The sequence below is a fragment of the Saccostrea cucullata genome, unplaced genomic scaffold (assembly GCF_032062105.1).
Source record: "Saccostrea cucullata isolate Sc308-1 unplaced genomic scaffold, CSIRO_AGI_Scuc_v1 ctg429, whole genome shotgun sequence".
In the NCBI taxonomy this organism is placed as follows: Eukaryota; Metazoa; Mollusca; class Bivalvia; order Ostreida; family Ostreidae; genus Saccostrea; species Saccostrea cuccullata.
The window spans coordinates 139,660-162,002 of NW_026929220.1; the positions used below are offsets into that span (position 1 = coordinate 139,660).

General features: G+C 31.5%; 1 protein-coding gene across 1 annotated transcript; it reads left to right on the forward strand.

The window, feature by feature from the left end:
* Positions 1 to 378: 378 nt before the first annotated feature.
* On the forward strand, positions 379 to 9,319 carry LOC134280140 (uncharacterized). Its single transcript, XM_062762568.1, has 6 exons — positions 379 to 432; positions 529 to 587; positions 685 to 757; positions 2,857 to 3,129; positions 4,235 to 4,277; positions 9,085 to 9,319. Exons 1-6 carry the CDS (start codon positions 382 to 384, stop codon positions 9,234 to 9,236), a joined length of 651 nt encoding a protein of 216 aa, XP_062618552.1. The 5' UTR covers positions 379 to 381; the 3' UTR covers positions 9,237 to 9,319.
* The last annotated feature ends 13,024 nt before the right edge of the window (positions 9,320 to 22,343 follow it).

Genomic DNA, 22,343 nt, shown 5'->3' on the forward strand with positions numbered 1-22,343 from the left:
TTATTCTTGTTTTATTCCCTCAAACATTATTTTATACAGAACAAAATAAAGATTTTAAAACAATTGATTTGAATCAGGAATTTTTTTTTACGTAAAACAAATAACCTTAATTTTGAATCACCTCTAATATTAACTCAGTTCTTGATGTGGCATACATTTGGCTTCTGTGTTATTCTCATTAATCAAGTTCATTATAATCATATTCTAGATTTGTTTTTAGGGAGGAATTATGTAATGCCATTTAAAATTATGTGCATAGTGCAAAGAGTGACAAGTCATGTAAATTATTGTCATTCATAATGATTGTATAATTAATTCAAAAGTATAAATATTAGATATCCATACTTTTGAATTAAACAACGACTTTGAAAGGACAGCAACATGATGAATTTAGAAATAATTCTTATTTTGGTACTTGTGTGTTTAAATTGCGTTAGTATTAAGATTATTTCTTTATCATTTTTATCGTTTTAATGATTTATTCTTCGTAATTGAAATCAGTTGTAACACTTAAAATTAATTTTGAAGCATGAGTCCAAGAGTATAAGATCTTCTTCAAAAGCGGTGGGAGTTAACCAAAAAACAAGGTAAACCTTTAACTCTAGATATCTCTTCTAGCAATCTGTAGACAAATTGTAGCATTAATATTTAAATTAATAAAAACAAAATTTGCTTCTTCTACAGTCTCTATCCTAGACGGTGCTCAGGAAGGAAAAACATCCATCGGCACGATGAAAATACAATTAAAAACCAACAGGTTATCTCTCTCTTTTTCTCTCTCAATTTATATAATTCGCCTAAATTGAAGACTCGAGGGGGCTATTCTGATCGAAATCTATCCACCGTTTTGTTCATCGCCAAAATTTTTACAGTTTCAAAAAAATCTTGGATTAGAATAACGTTGGGTAAAAATAAATTCTTCAAATATTCAAATGACTTCTTATAATTTTTCTTCAAAATCGACCAAGAGGAAAAAAAAGAAACAATTATTGACATGTATGCTAGTATTAAGCATTTCATTTGTTATAATTGGTAAGTGTGAAAAAGTTGATTTGTATCTTATACTTCATGCGTAAAGTCCAGGGACGTTTAAAAAGATAATTAATAGAGATGATACCAAACCTCGGGCTCTAACTAGAGTAATTGAATGACTAACATTAGACAAAAATTGTACATAAATTGGAAGTTTACTTTTAGAATTATTAAAAAGGTACAGTTTTGGGCATTATTGTGCCCTTAAAATTTGATTTTTGTAAAAAAGATATAAAATTGGTTTATGATAAACCATGAAACAACATGCCCATGCTGGAAATTTGACGTCATTAGCTTGGTACATTTCGAAATTTTAAACAAAAAGTTTCAAAATGACTAATATCAGTGGTTATTTTGCTTAAAAAAAACCAGTGTCCACAGCCGTCGCCAACTTCATTTTTCATATATCTATTGTAATATTATTTAAAATGTCATATTTCTCAAAATTTTTCTGGGCAATGCATGTGCTCTTTATCATCTGAAAGAACATTTCACTGAAAATTGGTGTTTTCTGCAACTTTCAAAAAAATACGGGAAATACACAAGTTCCTGGTGTAACAATTAGCATATAAGAGGTCATTTAAAAAGATTTGTATATTCTTATATCATGAAAATCCGATCTTTCAGAAAGGATAAACTTTAATTTCTTATTTCATTTCAATTTTTTAAACATATATCAGGCCAAATTTATAATTAAACTGTACCTGGTTCTTTTTTATATTACCCTTGCTAATCGACGACTATTTAACTGTGGCGCTTATATATATTTAATTGTCCCGGAACTTTGGTGCTTTATTTTTAATTTGTAAAGCAATGAAAATAAACTGTAACAATGCCGCCAAATTAAACGTTTTGTGAAATAATACTGACAATCTCAGGACGTTAGGTTGGGACCTTGAAGGGACATTGAATGGGGCCTTTAACATGAGAACATTAGACATTTCTTTGAAATTTTTTCTCTCATACAAACATATGGACTTTGATTGCCACCGGAAGCAAATTTGAAAAATCATTTTTTTTTTTTTACTTTTTAGTTTTTTGAATATCTTTTTTTTGTAGGAAAAAAAGAAAATCTTGACAGAATGCATATATATATTCTTTTAAAATTAATGATTTAGTCTGGAATTCGTCATTTTTTACTTTGAAGCGCGCATCTCCATTAGCGTAATGGTTAACGTCTTGGATTTTCGCACACGGGCGACACGGAATCAATCCGAAGAAAGTCCGATTTTCTAAGGGTATATTTAATTTACGATTTTGTGTGGTATTTCTTTGATTTTAAATTTTGTATATTTCACTATCATTATTTTTTATGTTTGGGGGAATTTTTCGAGAATTGTACCACGATAACACTTGCAGTGTTATGAAAAAGGAATGATTCTCTGATAAAGAAGATGGAACGGAAGGCCTTCTTGTTGCCGTGGCAACGAGGTTCTAGTTATAATTATAATTGCAGATTTTTGATTGTTCAAAATCTGTCTTTCTTGGATAGGGTAGGGCCACTGTAGAGTATCAACCTTTTAAATTGAAATATATAGAAAGCATACTTTCAAAAAATCTTTACGCAACTAAAGAACCACCATGATGTTAATATATTACGCAAATCTTTTAAGGCCATGTAAATTTAGGTTTAGAGGTCTCTAGAGGTGGGATGGGTAGAAAACCTCAAGATCCCTCATTTCAAAATTCAAGTATCTTCAGGTAGTGTTGATTAAGGTTTCATCAAAGCATTGTCCCGAAACAACGATGGGTCCGAGTATTAAGGAAAACAGGCCATTATTACTCAGGTGAGCATTGTGGTCCATGGGTCTCTTGTTTTTGCAGTCCGGTTCAAGCGAATCCAAAGAAAATGAAGAAATAGATGAGAATAATAAAGCGGTCCAAGCAATAGCCGTCAGTACTAATGAAAAGAGGGTAAATGTTATAGATACAGTGTCAATGGTTAAACCGAATGAAGAAAATTTGCCAATGACAACTGACAACACAGATAGGACGTCGCCAGTTCCTGAGGAAATAGGATTTACGCATTCTGGGGCTGATGAAATATGCTGGGATTTTGAAGGAGACCGCTGCTATGACCTGATGTATTCACTTGTGGTAAGGGCAACGCATTTTCTTCATTTACCACGTATATCAATTACTATTAGTATCAGGGTTGTCATGTAAAGGCTGCACATCAAGTAAGGTAATTCTCACCGCCTGCGTTGCAATCTTTCGATATTTAGTAGAAATCAAAGTACGGAAAGTCATACAGGACGGAGATATGAATAGGAAATTTTATAATTTGCACAGTTTCATTATCTATCTGGTATTTACAATATACAGCTGTACGGTATAAGATATATTTAAACTCTATTTTATAATATTGCATCATTCGGTATATAAAATGTCTTTTAGGCGGTAGAAAATTGTTACAGAAAAATGCAAACACGAACAGTAGAGGAAGACATAAGTTTGAGAAAAGGCTTTTAAAAGGATTATATATATATATATATATATATATATATATATATATATATATATATATATATATATATATATATATATATATATATATATATATATATATATATATATATATATAAAGTAATCAAATACGACCTTACGATTGAAACTGATAAATTTATTATTTTTTGTGAATGAATTGTGATTTTGTGATGCAAAGAACCTATAATAATAGTATAAAAATGTACAGAGAGTTTGTCAAATACTTATTAAAACTTTATAATGTAAAAATAATCATCATAATCAACCATAGAAATTATAATACAGACTGAAAATCGAGTGTAAACCTTTCGGCAATAAGAATCGTTTTATACAACAAAATTTTGATTTTTTGTTTAACCTTTGACCCAAATATCTAAATATAAGTAAATTGATTTAGAAAAAATACGACGGCAGCTTACCTGATCTTAGAATTTACTGTGCTATATACTAGCTGTAACTATGAATGCGATAAATTAAACGTAGGCTGTATCGCGGTAAAGATTAATGCGCAGAGATATTAGTGAGGTTGGGTACATAATCCACGTTTCTCATAATGTATTTTCGTTTTGATACACAAAAAAAGTGTGTTTTTAATTTTAAAACAAAACTGTTGGTATAAGTTAAAATTTGATTTTCAAATCATATCTATTTCATTGTTTCCTTGTTTAGTGGTGTATTAAAACCTTAAGCTAGTTTTATGAGGGGTTTTTTTCAGCTTGACAAAGGAACCAAATGTAAAAGTGATGAGGATTGTGAGGGTACGTTCTAATTTTGTCTTTTATTGTTCGTATTCTTAGAACTACACAGTACATGTAAGGTGCCCAATGAAAATGAAATGTTTTATACAATATAGAATACAATCATTTATATCATGCGTCTGTACTGGTCAGCAGGGGATGCTCACTCCTACATGGCACCTGATCCAATCTCTGATATCTTGGAGAGGTTCGTGTTTACTCTGCTCCAATTTTGTATTGTTTCATGGACTTTTGAGCTTAAATATTGTTCGTTATCTTCATATATTTCATCTGTTGTTGAACGCCGCTCTAGAGAACATTACATGCATATGAAGATGCCACCACTTGCTGGCGGAGGGGTTGAAAATTTAAACCTAATACGTATACTCGGAACGGAAGACCATTGAACACTGAGGGGTTTTTTTTGCGCCAACACCTACTGCCAAACTGCACTATTCGTAGGACTGGTCTCCACGTCTCGCAGTGGAGTCGATCCCGCGATGTAAGGAACATCTCCTTACTCCGCGACTCTAGAACTCTAACAAATGCGCCACGCAAATAACTAAAAATAATTTTAATTATGTTTACGATTGTTTGTAGTACTTATATCGGATTTTAATTATTGTAATAAAATACATTTTTAGGACGACAAAAAATCCATTTATTTGGTTTGACAGTCACGAGATTAGCACATATACTAAGTTTCACAGCATTCATGTCACCTCGAAATAACAATAGTGCAAGATCATAACAAAGTTAAAAGTCTAATGAAATGTATGGAGATAACGAACAGTAATCAAACTCAAATTATTTTCTAAGTCCTTTTAAAAATCAGATTTAGAGCAGAAGAATCAGAGACCTTCAAATTATCAGAGGTGGAATCATGTTCCTTAGTTTAGTTAAGATCCCCTGCCGACCGGTTGCAACCGCAGTGTGCTCCTTGTCACGATCAGGGAATAATGGAAAATCTGTCGATTATTCAGTGTGTAACTAAATGGCCTAACAAGTAATAACAAAAACGTCAGTAAGCATTAGACTTAATGATTAAGTTTTGACAAGACCATTGCATAGACCTTGGAACTTTAGAAATAAAGACTTTAAATGAGATTGCTTATTTTCTTGTTTCATCAACTTGTTTGTCAATAACTTACCTCGTTTTAGAAAATGCTCATACGTAGAAGCATACTCTTGGGTATCGAATCAACTGACAGATATAAAACCCCGTTTGCAGGTGATGAGGGTGTATTGCTCCATAAGTAAAGGAAGCTGGCAATTGAAAAATTAAAGTCAACACGTTTATCACAAAGCTTGGTTGTAGGATTACCATTAACGTCTTTTTCAAGTAAAATATCCATGAAACAAATGTGTCAGCCTCTGTGCAGTCTTTTTTTTTCAAGCCCACCGGCACAAATCTTATCGACATAAGAATGGAAATGACCATTGTTTATTGACACTACGTCGTCAATATATCTAAATGCCGAGTTGAAGGGCACAGCAAGCGTTTTCTTCTTTTCACGTATAATTTTTTGGACAAATTCTACTTTATATGAATGATTGTTAAAAGTGAAGTTCATAATATTCACCCATTATTATAGTATTTTGTGAAATATACTGTTATAATTTATAGATTCTTTTATTATACCTCTGTGAATTTGTTGTTATAAAATATAACGAATAAACATGCTATCTTTTCCAAACAGCCACTACTTTGAAACAGTTTTTGTGCTATCTGCCCATGGTGAAATAGTCATCAAACTATTTACCAGCAGTATTCCGTTGCCCTCGCTTTTCATCTCGGAACCCTTGTGGTTTTATACGTTTTGTGACGGACATTTTATGACGTTACAAAAGTAAAGTCAGCATGGGTATAATAAAACACCTATTTACTGACTATTCGGACAAAGGCAAGTTTATCACCCCTTTTCGACAGCAAACTATTTCCCTCTGCTGCCTCTTGGGAAATAGTTTGCTGTCTTGGGGGCGATAAACTTGCTTTTGTCCTCATAGCCAGTAAATAGGTGTATACTATTACATTATAAATTCATTTTTGTACGACTGCATGCTGATTGTTTTTTTTTTTTTCAAGAACCTTATATATCCTTCTGATATATTTGCATACAAATATACGTTAGTATCAAGTAACTAGAAAATGATAGTAAAATATATGAAGAATATCTAAAAAATGTCATTGCATATAAGGCATTCAAATATCTCCATTCAACTTTTTTTTTATTATAAAGTGCATTTGTCGTCATATTACATGTAAGTAATCATTTCAACTGCTTTTCAATGGATACAAAAAAGCGGTTCAAATTCATCATATCAATTACTTTTCATTGCATACAAGCTATACGTATATGCGTGAAAAATTCTTCAGTGGGACGTACAACTACAACACTACGTATAAACTACGTCTAGCTTTAAGAAATTGCCTCATATCACAAGTTTAGAACGATCAATGACTCGCTTATACAGTAAAACTCAGTTATACCGAAGTCCTGGGGACCAGTGAATTTAATTCGCTATATCCGTAATTCGTTATAACAGTATAACGAATTCGTATTATCATATATAGCGAATTCGCAATATGCATATTTTCCCTCAAGTATTACTACCAAACATGTTAGTGAAGCAAATATTACAAAACATACTAGTACCTAGATAACTAAGGTTTGTTATGATCGAATTGAATTTTAAAAACAAAAGCTAAAAGAAAAAAAAGTCAGTTCAAACTAACAAATTTTGAGATCTTTGAAAGTTCGTTATAAAAGATGTAAATTTCATTATATTTAACCTCAATGGGACTCAAAATTTGTTCGCTATATCCGTAAATTCGTTATATCAGAGTTCGTTATAACCGTAAAATTTTACAAATATTTGGTAAGAATTTTTCCGGGGACCTAGAAAGACTTCGCAATATCCGTGAATTCGCTATATACGTGTTCGTACTAAATGTGTTTTACTGTATCTTGCTATATTGGATTTTACAAACACGAATTAGCAAATTCGGTGTAGTTTAATGCTCTGCTATCGTTTAAAAACGCAAATAATTTCAATTTGTATTATTTAAAAGGATTGGAAGCTGTGTGAGATGTCAAAGTTAATTAATTATTAATTATATTATAATTATATTTATTATAATTATTTATTAATTAAGCTTTATTTTCTTCTTAAAGTCTGCGCTACGTACAGATCCGTACCTCACTTTAAAATTAAAAATAAGTTATATACATGTATTTATAAAATTTATTTAAAGGAAATATAACCTTTCTTTCTAAAAAGTTTTGATTACTCTGAATTTGAGAAAAATAGGTTTAAGAAAAAAACATTTAAACTTCAAGGAATCATAATATTTCTAAATCGATTAAAATTATGTGGAGAAAAATTTATATACAAGTGAAATTCCTCGATTTTGTCGTTGTAATTAATAGGTTTCTTGTCAAAACTAAAAAAAAAACAGACATTCCAATGTCAAATTTTTGAGACGCCCTGTCAAACCATCAGGGCATAGAAGAGGTTAGAGTCACTAGTAAACAAAAACAGATGAAAACAATAACAGCCAGCACTACAACAAAGTTACTTAACTCTATCTATTTACCATTTAACATTATACGAGGGGTGATCAAAATGTTCGCGAACTAATTGAATCACTTCCATAAAAGAAACAATATTTGGTTTTAATGTTGATCAATTTTGAATTGATCCTCCCCAATTTTAATGCACATCAACAACCGTTCTGCGCATGCGTGAATAACGTGATATTGGCGGTCACCTGACCCCCTCCGTAGCGTTCTGTCACAGAAGTTTTAAGATTTTTCTGAGTTTTATATTTCTTTCCATGTGATTTTATTTTTATGACAAGAACAGTTCATTTGTCAGATATGGACATATCTCGGCAGCGACTGAGCTAGTCGATAAACTGGGTAGCAACTGTTCCTTTGTAATGCGCTCGGCACTTTAAAGTGAAAGTTGCGGGTCCTTTGTCAGCGGCAGGCATTGGCACGATAAAGATCCCTCACTGCTCAATTGTCATGAGTGACGAATAAAGATCAAAATTTGAAGCACTTCATCGGCATACGATGACGTCTCCATATGAGTGAAAAATTCTCGAGAGGGACCTTAAACAATATACAATCTATCAATCAATATAAAGAACAAATTCACAGAGGTATAATAAATTGAATTAAAAGATGTTATCTAATTATTTTGAAATGAACCCGTATAACTGCGAAGCACCTGCAGGTGTATAGTATTTTCTAGTATTTTTTTTTTACAAATATGCACATTTAAACCATATCTATTTGCTGTATCTTATGTAAAGCTTATGTCATCACTAGTAATAGTAACACGTTTGTGTACACATAAACATATTTATCCTGCAACTACCCCTTGCATTGACCTAATAAAGGTAACCTAATAAACCAAAGCTTTATCCGGTCACTGCCCTAATAAAGCCTCGTGCATGTATTCCGACGTTCCAAAAGCATTGTGACGTCACGTATACTGCAATGTAACATTGCAGTTGTTTACGCCATGGCGTCATAGTTTCAACTGCAGAGATGTGCCTAAATCTGTCGGAATTAGCTTGTTTTGGACGCTCAAATGTAAAATTTTGTTGCAGGATAAACAAAATACACGATAACTGTCTTGAAATATAAGCGATATTTGGGCTCGGGTCGAAAACGTAAGAGGGCTCGGCAAGCCTCGCCCTCTATCACGTTTTCTTACCCTCGCCCAAATATCGCTTATATTTCAAGACAGTAACCATGTATTTTATATATACAATGTGCATGTATTCAGATTTGTTTAATTTCTACTCCGCCTGTAGAGTCTATTCCAGGCCAAAGTGGAAAATGCTGTGACCTTCCTTGTGATCATTTGACTGATTATTATACGATTCCTGAGAAGTTGTGCCGGTACCCTGTAGATAATCAGGATCTCAAGGACTCTTTCTCTCCTGCTTGGACTCGGGACTTTTGAACAAATATCCCCAGGGCAAAAGAAAACCAAAAAAAAAAAGAAGAAATGTAATAGGTCATGTTTTGAGATAATATAAAAACAATACATGCATTTACAAGAACAATTTTGTTTGATCTTAATTCTAAAACGTGTTTTTGTCCTGGAAACATGAAGGAAAAGTTAATCGTGGATAAAAAAAATTTGGATGTTTATCAATTTAAAAAAAAAAAAAAAACTCTTCAAATTATAACTCACCAATCATTGGCAAACCTTGCTTAAAATCTGTACATCTTATTTATTTACAAATTAACGTATCCAAGATCTGAATTTACTCTTCTATATTCTATCTACAAAAATAGGATATTTTACTTCAATGATTCTAGACTTAAAAGAATAGAAGAGTTTCCATTAGCATAAAATTTCTCGATCCAGACACTCTTAGGGCGCATTTTCAGTTGAAGGGGGGGGGGGGGTTGATCTAAGATCTTACATATAAAAGGTACATGTAAGGTCGGGGTTTATTGAGGAGGTACATTTATGACTGTAAATGAGCTTAGAATGAATACTTTATATTCCATACCCGGGTCCTACAGATCTGGTATCATTAATAAATGTAATCTTATAACAGCATAGAGGAAAAACACTGGTAAATACTAATCTAAACACACACAAAACAGTTTACAGGTGGGGTATTGTGATAAATGGATATCCCCATTTAAAGGTCTAGCTAGGTTACATCGTTCTTGCAGTTTTAGTGATTAGACCATGAAATGTTTTCTATATTACATATGTAAATTAAACCCAGCACTTCTTTATAATTTCTGTTAGAAACAAAGTCCTATGGTCCATAAATTGCAGTCCTTTTTTAAAGGATAGCAACTTTTTTTCCTATTTTCTACAACGTTAAAGCCGCCCTGTCCTATTCTAATCGCGAAAAAATATATTCTTTTTTCTTCTTGAAAAGTAATAAATTCCAAAAATGTTTCAATTTTTGTCAAATTATATCCCCAAAGTCTTTTTCTTTTGAAAGATATCAAAATTCACAAGTTAAAAAAAAATAATTTTGGTAGGTCACTAAGTGACAAAGTAATTACATATTTAAAAAAAAAAATCAAAAAATAATCCTACGTTGAAATCACCTTCAAAAAATTTAATTTATTGCTTATGTCTCATGAAGAACAAACCCTAGCATTTTTTTTCACAACAATATTTTTCCGGACAATATTTTAGCCTTCGTTACTAAACTTCCTTTAAAAAAATCTTGAAAAATATATGACTCTCCTTTATTCTTTAAATATGCATATTGATATACAAGTTAAAATTACTATGAATTATATTCAATAGATTTCTTATTTTTTAAAAGATATATTATGACTTAAAGTCACACCAATAAAAGAGCCATAGCTGCCTTACCAACGACTCGGCCTACACAAGTATTTAAAAGGAAATCACCTGTTTCTATTTATAGATACATGTACCTTTTCAAATCACAATCACATGTATGTAATCATTTGTGAACCAGTGTTATATTTTCTTAGTTGCAAGTTTGTTGCATGACAGTAATTCTTCTTGTCTAATACTCTTAATTTAAACAAGATTGTTTGAAAATTTTAAAAATAAAACAGACTAGCAGCTATGACTTTGGGTCATTAAATAGTTTAAGACTGTTTTTTCCCAAGATACTTTCAATGTGTAATGCATTAAATATCTCTTTTAAAAATTATTTATACATGTATTATAAAATAATAAAAGAAAACATAGGAAAATGCACAGGAGAAAAAAAAATCATTGTACAAGCACTGTAGGGCTCGAACTCACGATCATTATATCCTTAATCCAGCAATCTTACCACTATGCCACGAAGTCTTGGTTATCAATTGGATTAAATTAAGACGGATTGTTGAATTTTTAAATATTTTAGAAGAAAAATTAAATACATATTTTCAACTTTTTCAATATGAAGATCACCTTTAACCAAAATTATCTAAGCGTAATGAAGTGCAGTCATATTCAAATAAAATTATTCAGAAGTTGTTTTTCTGGTTAAGGGTGGTCTGTGGCAACGCACTTTGAAAAAAATTACGCACTTTGAAAAAAAATTTCAAAGTGCGTTAAAATTGGGACAAAATCAACGCACTTTGAAAAATTTTTTCAAAGTGCGTTAAATTTGGTACCAACACAACGCACTTTGAAAAAATTTTTTCAAAGTATGTTAAGAGTCTACATCAATATATTTTACCATGGAGACACTTAACGCACTTTGAAAAAAAATCATATTATAGTCATGAAAAGATTTTATTTGTTATTTATCTTTCAAAAATCTAAGCCTAACCCTAACCTCAAAATGAATTGATTTTACTTCCGTCGAAAAGAGGAGAAGACGGGTATAAGATCCATAAGTCCAAATCTTTATCTTTCCAATACATAGGTGTCGGCAACAAACGGGGTAGGAGATCAATACACCTAAAAAGGGTACGCTGCATTTTCAATGCTTATACGATGTATATATCTTTCCAAAATAAGTGGGGGGCTTAGCCCCCCCTCCCCTCCCCTGGCCCTTCGCCCAGTCTCGATGTCTATGCTATACTCAAAGCATTCATATAATTATGTATTTACCTAACTGGTATGACGTTGAAAACTTTCAATAATAAATGAGTTAATGAAAACAGATGAAAACTAGAAATTTTTAGGTACAGTAAAACGCATGAGAAAGAATTTTCATAGTTTTGAACAATCAAATTGGCCCCTTTTTATTATGATGAATGCTAAGTTGCTTGAAGCTGTCCTCTATTAGTGCCCCCTATACACCTTTACATCTACTTATCAAAGACTAGAATTTAAAAAAAAAAGAAGAAACGAATTAATGAACTTAAACAATCGTCACTCTTTTTTTCAAGACTCTCTAATTTTCCCTTTTATCTTATCAAAACCTTAAATATTTAAAACGTCAATATCTCAGGTCCTACAGTGACTTTATCATAAAAAAGTTATGAAACCAGGATCTGTTATTTATCATACCGATTATTTGAAGAAATATTGATGAATCTTTGCATTTTTTTTTCAAAGTGCGTTAATATGGTCGATATCAACGCACTTTGAAAAAAAAATATTTTTTTTCAAAGTGCGTAAGCTTGGTCCCAAATTTTAACGCACTTTGAAATATTTTTTCAAAGTGCGTAATTTTTCAAAGTGCGTTGTAACAGTGGTCTTTTCCTACAGTTTGTCATTGTTTAGGGGGGTGCCTCAGTATTTACTAATATTCTCCATATAAACTGAACAATTTTTATAACTATCATATGAGGGAACTATTATTAATTGAGTATTATTTTTGTGTGAGTTGCTTTAAGGCATGTATAAACTAACATTGTATGACCAAATTTTTGTTAAACAAAGTATTTCAAAAATCACTACTAGAGTAGGCGAAAGTTACTATATAAATGCGCTATGGCTCTTTCTTGTTCTTCGGACAACTGACCCTAAAAAATTGGGTCGAACGAGCGATTTGATTATCATAATAATAAAATTTTTATCAAAAGAATTTTCAGGCGGTGAAGTAAAATAACGAAGCGGGCGATTATATATTTTTTTGTTTCCTTTACATTTCTAGAGTAAATAATTACCAAATCTTCTCCAATTGCCCTGATCATGTAAGACATTCAATATTCCAATATTCAGCGTATTATTAGGGCATTTGATACAGGTTCCTAATTTCATAAAGGTACAAAATTCTGTAAATAAATATCCCAATAATATAGAATATTAACTATCCTGTTCACCTCAAACCTTTGGTGTTTTCTGGAATCCATATTTTAGTCCTGTACAAGATTTGCTTGGTTTAATACATGTACGTACATTGATCACTCTTAAAAAGTGTTTGTTACCTCCATATTTAACATATATTTGAAAACAGTATTAAGAAAATGTGATGTGATCAAGAATATGAACAATCACATAAACCTGACCAATTACAACAGCACTACTGTTATTATAATAATTATTTTTCTGTATTTATGCATAATATCAGAACTAGCTGAACATCGCCCCAAATTTTACTTTAAAAAAATAAGACATTGTAGACCTGTTGACAAGATTGTCTCATTAATATTTATCATTTACAATCATGCCAGTAGTGATAAGTTATTATTGCATATAGTAATTGACAAATATATAATAAATTAAATTGGTATAGAACGCAAAAAACAAAGTTGATTATCAGTAATAAAATGAGAAAATATCATTAAAATCAAAACCAATTCTTTCTGCTCTCAAGAGTTGACTGGTATACAGTGTATATTTCAAAAGTATCAAAGATGTTTAAATATATTCTGGCTAATTCACGACAACTTGGAGTTAGTACATGTAAAATAAGCACAGAATCTGCTCAAGAATTGTCTGGGGTGGAATCGATTCTACCTACAACTTGCATGCACTGTGGTTCAACTGGTGGGAAATGGATCGGAAATTTCCGGAAGCGGGGAATTCAAAATAATACTTTTTTTTTACGTTTCTCTAAAAAACGAGCGGGCGGGTCCGACGAACAAGAAATTTAATTAGTGTGGTCTAACGTTAGGCTTTTACTAATGGAAAAAAATACTCGGGTCTAATTATCATCATAATGAGATACCCTAAAATCTTGAAAATAAGACGGATTTGATAATAAGCCGGTTTTGAAAATAAGCCACCTATTTCTTGCATTAAAAATTACTCGAAAATAAGCCAGTTTTGAAAATAAGCTGGTCATGACAAAGCCATATATAGGAAAGATGTTAAACGTTTGACGTTTAAACGTTAAAAATTCGACGTTTGAAAATTTCGACGATTTTTTTTACTATGCAAAATAAAACTGAGTTATCTTTCTTTAATTCATTAAACCTTTACCAATTTCTGCATACGACATAGTACGGAAGTCTGTAGCTACTAATGAACTTGTGTAAAATTACTAATAAAGGGTTGTTTTTAAAGTTAATTTATTTACCAATAAGCATGTTACGCTGGCTAAAAAAAAATTATTGCGGAACCAGCTGACATAGTGAATTTTTTTTCATGAAATTATCAAAAACAATAATTATCTCATCCAGACCTGTACATGCTAACGATGTGTTTAAAGTTGTTATAATTAAATGAGTAAACGGATAAAAGGAAGTTTTTGTTTGTAAAGCATTTAAAAGTAAGGTAACACTGCCCGAGTTGTTTGTTTGACTAATTTATCAAGTGATTCAATTGCAAGCGGATATCTTATATATCACGTATATTATTTTTACTTTTTTGAAACAAGTTTATATTTCATGTAAACTTATATGCTGTATACAATGAAATTATCCTTTCGGGATCGACATTTTCAAAATATAGAGTAGACGATTACACCATAGACGCAAGAAAACGTACACTGGGGAATGCCAATGAATAAAAAAATGACTAGAGAAAACTTTGACGAGCTAAAGTCATTCGTTAATGTTTCATCCTTATCAAACTTTCCACTTTTACAGTATTTTTCTACACGCAAGATACTGAACAAAGTAATATTATTATTTTATATTCATGATATTTAAATTTTAGATCGAACAAGTAGTTCCCATTCTATCGATTAAATTTTATTCAATGATTGTATAGAAAATAAACCTTCATTGTGTTCTTTTCTCTTACCAGTTTTTTGCATTGATAATGAGCCGGAATTTGAAAATAAGCCGGTTTTGAAAATAAGCCCCCACTTTCTTTCCAAAACTTAAATAAGCCGCGGCTTATTTTTAAGATTTTAGGGTATTTCTGAAACATAATGGAACATGTAGAAATTATTTGAGTCTAAACTAACTACAGGCCTGGGTTCATAAAAACAAAGTCAGATATACAAAATAATGATTTTACATTTTTTTTGAACAATGATATTACCAGTAAATTATGATCTAATTTTTCCTAAAATAATTTTATACAGGTAAGACTTGTTTTCACAAGAACCACTAATGAAGGCCTTTAAAAGAGAGCGGATTTTAAGAACCACTAAAATTAAAAACTACGCGCTGAAAGTTATTCAATTTACTACTTGAACATCAACAAGGTTGTTTTTTTTCCAAGTTCTTTGATAAAAATTTTTTTTGCATCATCTGTCCCTAATTCTTTACAACTTAATAAACTTTAAAATGTGGCACGAGGAAGACCCCTATTAATATTGAGGTGAAAGGGGATATGGTCAGAGTAATAAGTTTTACATTATATGTGTGTAAAACTTTATTTCCTAGCCATATCAAAAGAAGCTTCTCAGTTTTTATACAATAACTCCTTTTGGTCCCTCCTGCCATTCTTAAAGTGCCTAGTATCCCCCAGTTCTTCTTTTTACCTTACGCGTTGGACAAAGATTCCCTGAATAAGCTTGTTTTTACACTAATTTGTCTATTTTTTCCCCCGCTTGAAAAGTGGGGGATATTAATTTGGGTCTGTCCGTCCGTCTTTCTGTCTGTCTGTAACGCCGTTTCCACACGATATCCGAACCCTTTGAGCTTTTGCAATGAAATTTCTGTCTGTAACGCTGTTATAACACTTTAGTTTCCACACGATATCTCAAGAACCATTTGAGCTATTGCAATGACATTTAATATAACAACTCCCTGTGGCCTAGGGAAGACCCCTATTGATTTTGAGGTCAAAAGGTCAAAGTTCAAGGTCGTAAATTTAAACATTCTGTCTGTGTTTAACACTATCATTTCCGGGCGATATTTCAAGAAGATTTTGAGCTTATGTAATGTAATTTTATACAAAACTCCCTAGGACCTCTCTCACCCCTCTCAAAGTGCCCCGCCCCGTTTGTTTTACTAGTATTTATCGTATTACCTGTCGCTATTTTTAGCACAGGGGCATGCGGAGAGTTATTGCGTATAAAACAGGTTTTCTGCAGACTTTATGTTCTTATTACATCTATTAGAACTGTTTAATAAAGGCTAAATAAATCAAACTCCATGAATTGTGTTAAATTTTAAAATTTGATAATACCGAACATGAATGTACATGTATGTGACTTCACTTCTGCATATACTTGATTACATTAACAGCGATTCCGTGGTCCAGTGGTATGTCTCCCGCTTCATATGTGTGAGGCCCCGGGATCGAATCTCTGATGGACCTTTTTTTTTTACCTTTTTTTTTAATGATAGTATTCAGCATATGAAAATAATAATTTATGAGGTTACAAAATCATCATTACAGTGTGATAAATATTCAATATAAAAAGAATCTTCTATGTATACACATAATAAAGAATAAGCAATCAAATCTTTATACGCATATTGACATACATGTATTTTATTTGCTTCAGTATACGTGTATACATTTAATAATTCTACAAATTCAGTCAGGGGGATCCGACTTTTTCCCTAAGCGGGGGACACGAATTCTCTGAATTAGCTTGTTCTGCTTATACCCGCTCGACAAATATGCTCAGCATCTGGTCCTACATCATGTGATTTGAAGGACGGCTCTTCACTTGGTTTTTTTTTTTTTTTTTTTTTTTTTTTTTTTTTTTGAACAAAATTTTGATCTTGGATAATGTTGTTTATCGACATATCTTTAAGAAAAAAAACCCTTTAAATTCAGCCTTTAAGTAATGTTTGATTTTTTTTAAAAATTAAGAAACATTCGAACCGTACAATAATGTAATAAATGCTTTTTATTTGATGTTTACACCTTCTTTTTTAAGGTTTTGAAAGAGGATCCGTCAGGAAAAGTTTTTAAAGTTCATGTATGTTTTTTTTCTATGAAAATTGAAAAAATCATTAAATTAAGACAATAATTAATATTTGTTATGCATGTTCTTCCTAAGAAGGACGTGCTAAATCGAGCTGATGCATCACAAGGTTCAAAATGAATGTTAAACAAGCAAACTATCACATTGTAGAGCTTTCACTCTCATTTAGTGTAGTTTAATTTCCTCAAACATTATCATTTTAAAAAAAGCAGATTACAGAAAAGTAGCACATAAATCAGGAATACATGTCATTCTTATATTACATAACGCCAGTGATACTACTTCTGAATAACCTTTAATTTTCATTTTATACAAGTGTCTGATGTACCATATCGTTGGCTTCTATGCTATTTTTATCTATCTAGCTCATTATAATTATATTCATGTTATTTTATATTTAAAAAAAATTAGACACGTCATTTTATATCGTGCACATTAAGATTGACATTTCCTATAAATACTTTAATATGAATATGAATCTAAGTATATACATAAGATATATTTTTATTTACTAAACAAAGATCTTACGAGAAGATGAATGTGGCAAAAATGGAAATATCTCTTATTTTGGCAGTTCTTTGTTTTATTTGGGTAAGTATTTACATTATTTTATTTATCATTTTAAAGATTTTTTCTCATCACACGGGTTTGTAAAGGCAGCACACCGATCAAAATTGGGCGAATTAACACTTCTTTAATAGTATGTGACACTAATAAATCGGAAAAGGCATGGATAAAACTTTTGCTATAATTATGCATTCTATAGACTTCAGTGCGACTCCTACTACAGGAAGCACTTCACCACGACGTCACCACGTGACATCTTTAATTAGAAAAAAATGCCTTTATTGAAAAAGTAAAAAGTTCAACATTACCCCGGTGATAATTAATTTCAATTTTTAATAATTGTTATGTAAAAACACCTTTTCTTTGAATCATTAAAATTGCTGCTAGAATCCTCTGTCCTATCACAGAAATAATTATTCAACACTTTTGGGCGAAACCGTCTCAAAATTTTTACATTTTGTTCATTAGATCGAAAAAACATGCGACGATTCCCGTTAACCATACGATTCTAGCAGCACTTTCCAAAAAGCAATGGAATAAGAACTTTAGACATAAACAAAAATTAAGTTTCAAAGTATGCGGCGAAGTGTTAAACTTTTGCATCTTTTTTGTTACGAACGACAGAGGAAAGGCTGATCGGCAAGTAAACACACTGTCTGCTTTTATTGTACGAAGAAAATGAAGAATTATTTTAGCATATCTTAATCAAAAGCTTATTCCCAAATGAATCATACATTCATATTCATTCTAGAGGCTTTTAAACTCAGATTTCTTGTGTTTGTTTGTTTAAGTCAGTCTCAAGCGAATCTAAAGAAAGTCAAGAATTGGATGAAAATGAATTAACATCGATGCCAGGGATAACGGTCAGAACGACTGAAAAGAACAAACATTAATTTATGTGTTAATATGAATATTATTTTTTTTTTTTTTGTAGAATCATTATGATTGGGATTTATATGATTGAATTTACAGAAAATACAATATACGCTCTTATTTTATAAATTCATGCATTCATTCATAAATGGTTAATGAACTTCGATATTCATTATCAATTTATAATGCAAACGTTGTAAAAACATAACGTTATTTATGCCAATATGTTTGAGCTCCTGGGGAGGGGGGGGTTAGAATGAGACCACAGTAGGTCTGGGTCCGCTGTTTTAAAACATGCTGAAAATGTCTCTCATAAAAAAGGTCTTAAACTCTTTTATTGTCAAATTCTCAGCTGAGTAATTCTCAAAAGTTGAGTTGATATTTTTTTTTTTTTTAGAATTCCTAAAGTTTTATGACGGCGGACCTAGATGATTTGTAATTACAAAATTCAAGCATCTCCAAACACTATAGATTCCGAGAAAAAGAGCAGCTAGGGCCAAAAATAGATCTTTTTGCTTTTTAAGTCAGTCTCAAAGACACAGTCTCAACGACAATTCCGAATGAAAAGAGTTTGCTGATGAATACTGAAAGGATGCCAGTTCCTAAGGAAATAAAAATTACGCCATCTTTGGACGATGAAGTATGCTGGGATTTTGAAAAGAAATATTGCGAGCAGCTGTCAGAGGTGGTAAGGAAGACACGATATGTACCGTGATTGACATATTCGCCTTTTTGGAATTTTCTTTCACTTGCGAATAGTTCACCATGTAATTTTTTTAAAGAACATATAACAACTTTACATAAAGTATTTTTAGTTGCCCTAAAATGGCCACAGAGAACTGAAAATGACAATATTATTCAAATTTATTATGCTTCCTGTCAGTTTGTCTCTATATAACCCATACCCTACTATTCTCACATAGTGGTCTAAGGATTAACATAGCTAAAGCTATCTATGCCGATATAGTGCACGGCCTTATTTACTGATTAAAATTCTTTAATGCTCACGCGGGGAATCGAAATCACGACCATGAGGTTGCCAGTCTGACGCCTTATCGATTACCCCACAGATGAGATCACTGATTGGACGAATTTTATTAAATATATAAAATTAATTTATATACAATATGCACAAGAAGAGGAAAATAGACAAATATTATTTGAAAACAGTTATATTATTCTAAGGAAACTTAGATAAATGTGTACAACAAAGTTTCAAACTAATTACATACAGATCTTTAGATGAACTGATATCATGGGGTCATTAAAACGCTTTTTTATATTTGATTGAAGGATGTAAAAAACTATCAATGAGAATCGACGTCTGTAAACAAATTAGTCTTACTAGCCAAAACAGAAAATAAAGATGAGTCGATTTGGGACCGAAAATCCTGACTAATTTAGAGAAAATACTAGTAACCAAAATAACTAAGCATGCAACCGATTTTAGCATGAAGATTTTGAATGAGTTCTTCGCAACTACTTTAAGGACTATCCAAAGGTAAATCAGTGTATGCAGAGCCTATGGAATTCGATTATGACGCCACGGTGAAATTGTACAAATGAATCTCGGCGAATAAATAATAATTTTCTTTTTCATATACTCTTACATACTTACATACTTTGATTTCTCATAATTATTGTAAGTATAAATCAATGTGTAACTTATCTTGTCATTATACATGTAACACTATTTGAATGTAAAATCAAAGCCAGCTTGATCTCGCTGTACTAACAGATATGACGTTAGAGTCTAGTTTGACACGCAGTTTCTCTGTACTTGAGACGCAGATCAAGCTATTAGTGGAACTGAAAATATGAAAATTAAAACTAAATTAGCGTGATCTGATTAAAATTGATTCATATTTTTGAATGCATTAATCAATAGTTCACAGTCTTATTTAATTGATAACGATTAGGTCTCTTATAAAGACGCAGTCATGCACTTTTATACAGAAACGTACTACAATCACAGGTACAAAGCACTCTTCTATGATGTACTAACCCTCCAAAATCTCAAAAGTTCAACAATATCCGCTTGATAATAAATCATAATATTTTATACACATGTAGCTACTGTCCTTACTATTTTGAAAAGTGTAAGGCGCAAGTTGTGCGCTGTTGATTTTTTAATATATTTTTTATATATTTAATATATTTATACGAGGGCTGTTCGGAAATTATTGAGACAATTACATTTAATCCATAAAGGACGGAGATAGTTTCATGAAAATCCATCAACATTTTATAAAGAACGAATTACACAATTATAGAAAATTTCTAATTCCTATGAGAATAAGAAAAGTTTTGGTGAAATGATAAACATGCATATGTCTATCGACCCAGAGCAGCAACGTTACGTCATTTAACGTCACGTCAGCCGGACATGGTTTCGCGTGTAAAACGATCGCAAAGCGTTTAATACTTTTCCTTCTTTGTTATTACATATAACTTTACAAAAATTAAACAGTCTCTTTTCTCAACCTATTCTTTAAAAATGTATGGCGTTGCTGCCCAAGTGTAAAATTTTCATTTGTGGGAAAGGATGACTTAGAATCATGCAGTGCCGATTTATGTAACGCAGGTCTACGATATAAATACCGTAACGATATTAACATCGTATGTAATAAGTGATGTGTGCCAGGTGCTTTTTATTTCACTCTGGTTGAATTAATTGGAAAAAAAAATGTATATCAATGAAAAAAAACCCAACACATTATTTTTTTCTCGTTGTTATTGTTTTAGCAGGCCGTCCTGCCTGGAAAAGAGTTCTACATTGCGATACACACAATTTTAGGTTTGCTGGCTGCTCCGCCCTTGACGTCAAAATCCGTTTTTTCGTTCTTTGCAAATTTCTCTACAGCGCTTAATTATTTAATTATCTCCGTATTTGTGACCAAAATTCTTACAAAGTTGTACAACATGAATTTGAAATATAGCTGAAAAATTATACACATAAACTGAATTATTTTTGCTCTTATTATGGGTCCACCAAGGGTTAGAATGTTGGTGTTACATATTTTCAATATCTGATTTCTTGACTGCTCCGGGTACCCCTCCTATTGACGCATTTATGTAGCATTGTACAGAAAATATTTAATATTTGTAAAATATTTTTTGCTTTTATTAATTCTAAGTGTATGTCAAACGTATATGCAAAATTTCATCGAAAGACGTTCATTAGAAAGCAAAATACATACAATGTCTCAATAATTTTCGAACAACCCTCGTATATTTATATTAATATATTAAATATTAATAAATTATATTAGATATTTATATATTTAATATATTTTTTTAATAAATTTTTAATATAATTTAATATAATTATAATATATTTTTGAATATTCCTTAATTTTACATTTCTTCAATGCGTTTAATGTAAACGCGCATTGTTTATCAAAAGTCGGCTTAATTTTATATAATTCCCAGGCATGGAGAAGTTGCTCCCAGCACTTTTCGGGTTAAGAAATTTGTCTTAAAGAATAAACAATCAACTTATTGATTAAACAAACAACATATTTTTTTTTTGTAATTTTAAACATGTCACGTGACAAACAGCTGATGTACTTGAAGTCGCTTTGGCCGAACTCGGTTGAGATCTCATACATACATATGCATTAGTATAATTCCGATTTCATTAAAATTCATGCTAATAAAACAATATCAACATTATACTGATTTTTTGGAATATTTTATGGCATATTTTCTATGGGCGGCCTTAACCTAGCTGCGTTGCAAGTACGCTGTGTCAGCACCAATATTTTCAGGAAAAAGTCAAATGGATTGGCGCATGAATTAAATAATAACAACAGTCGGCATAATAATTACGATAGTGTTGCATTATGCATGTACTATGCCTAAATAGTAGGCAGGGTTTGACACATAGTGCACTCGCCTCCGGCTCGTGCACCATGTTTCAAACCCTGCCTACTATTAAGGCATAGTACATGCAT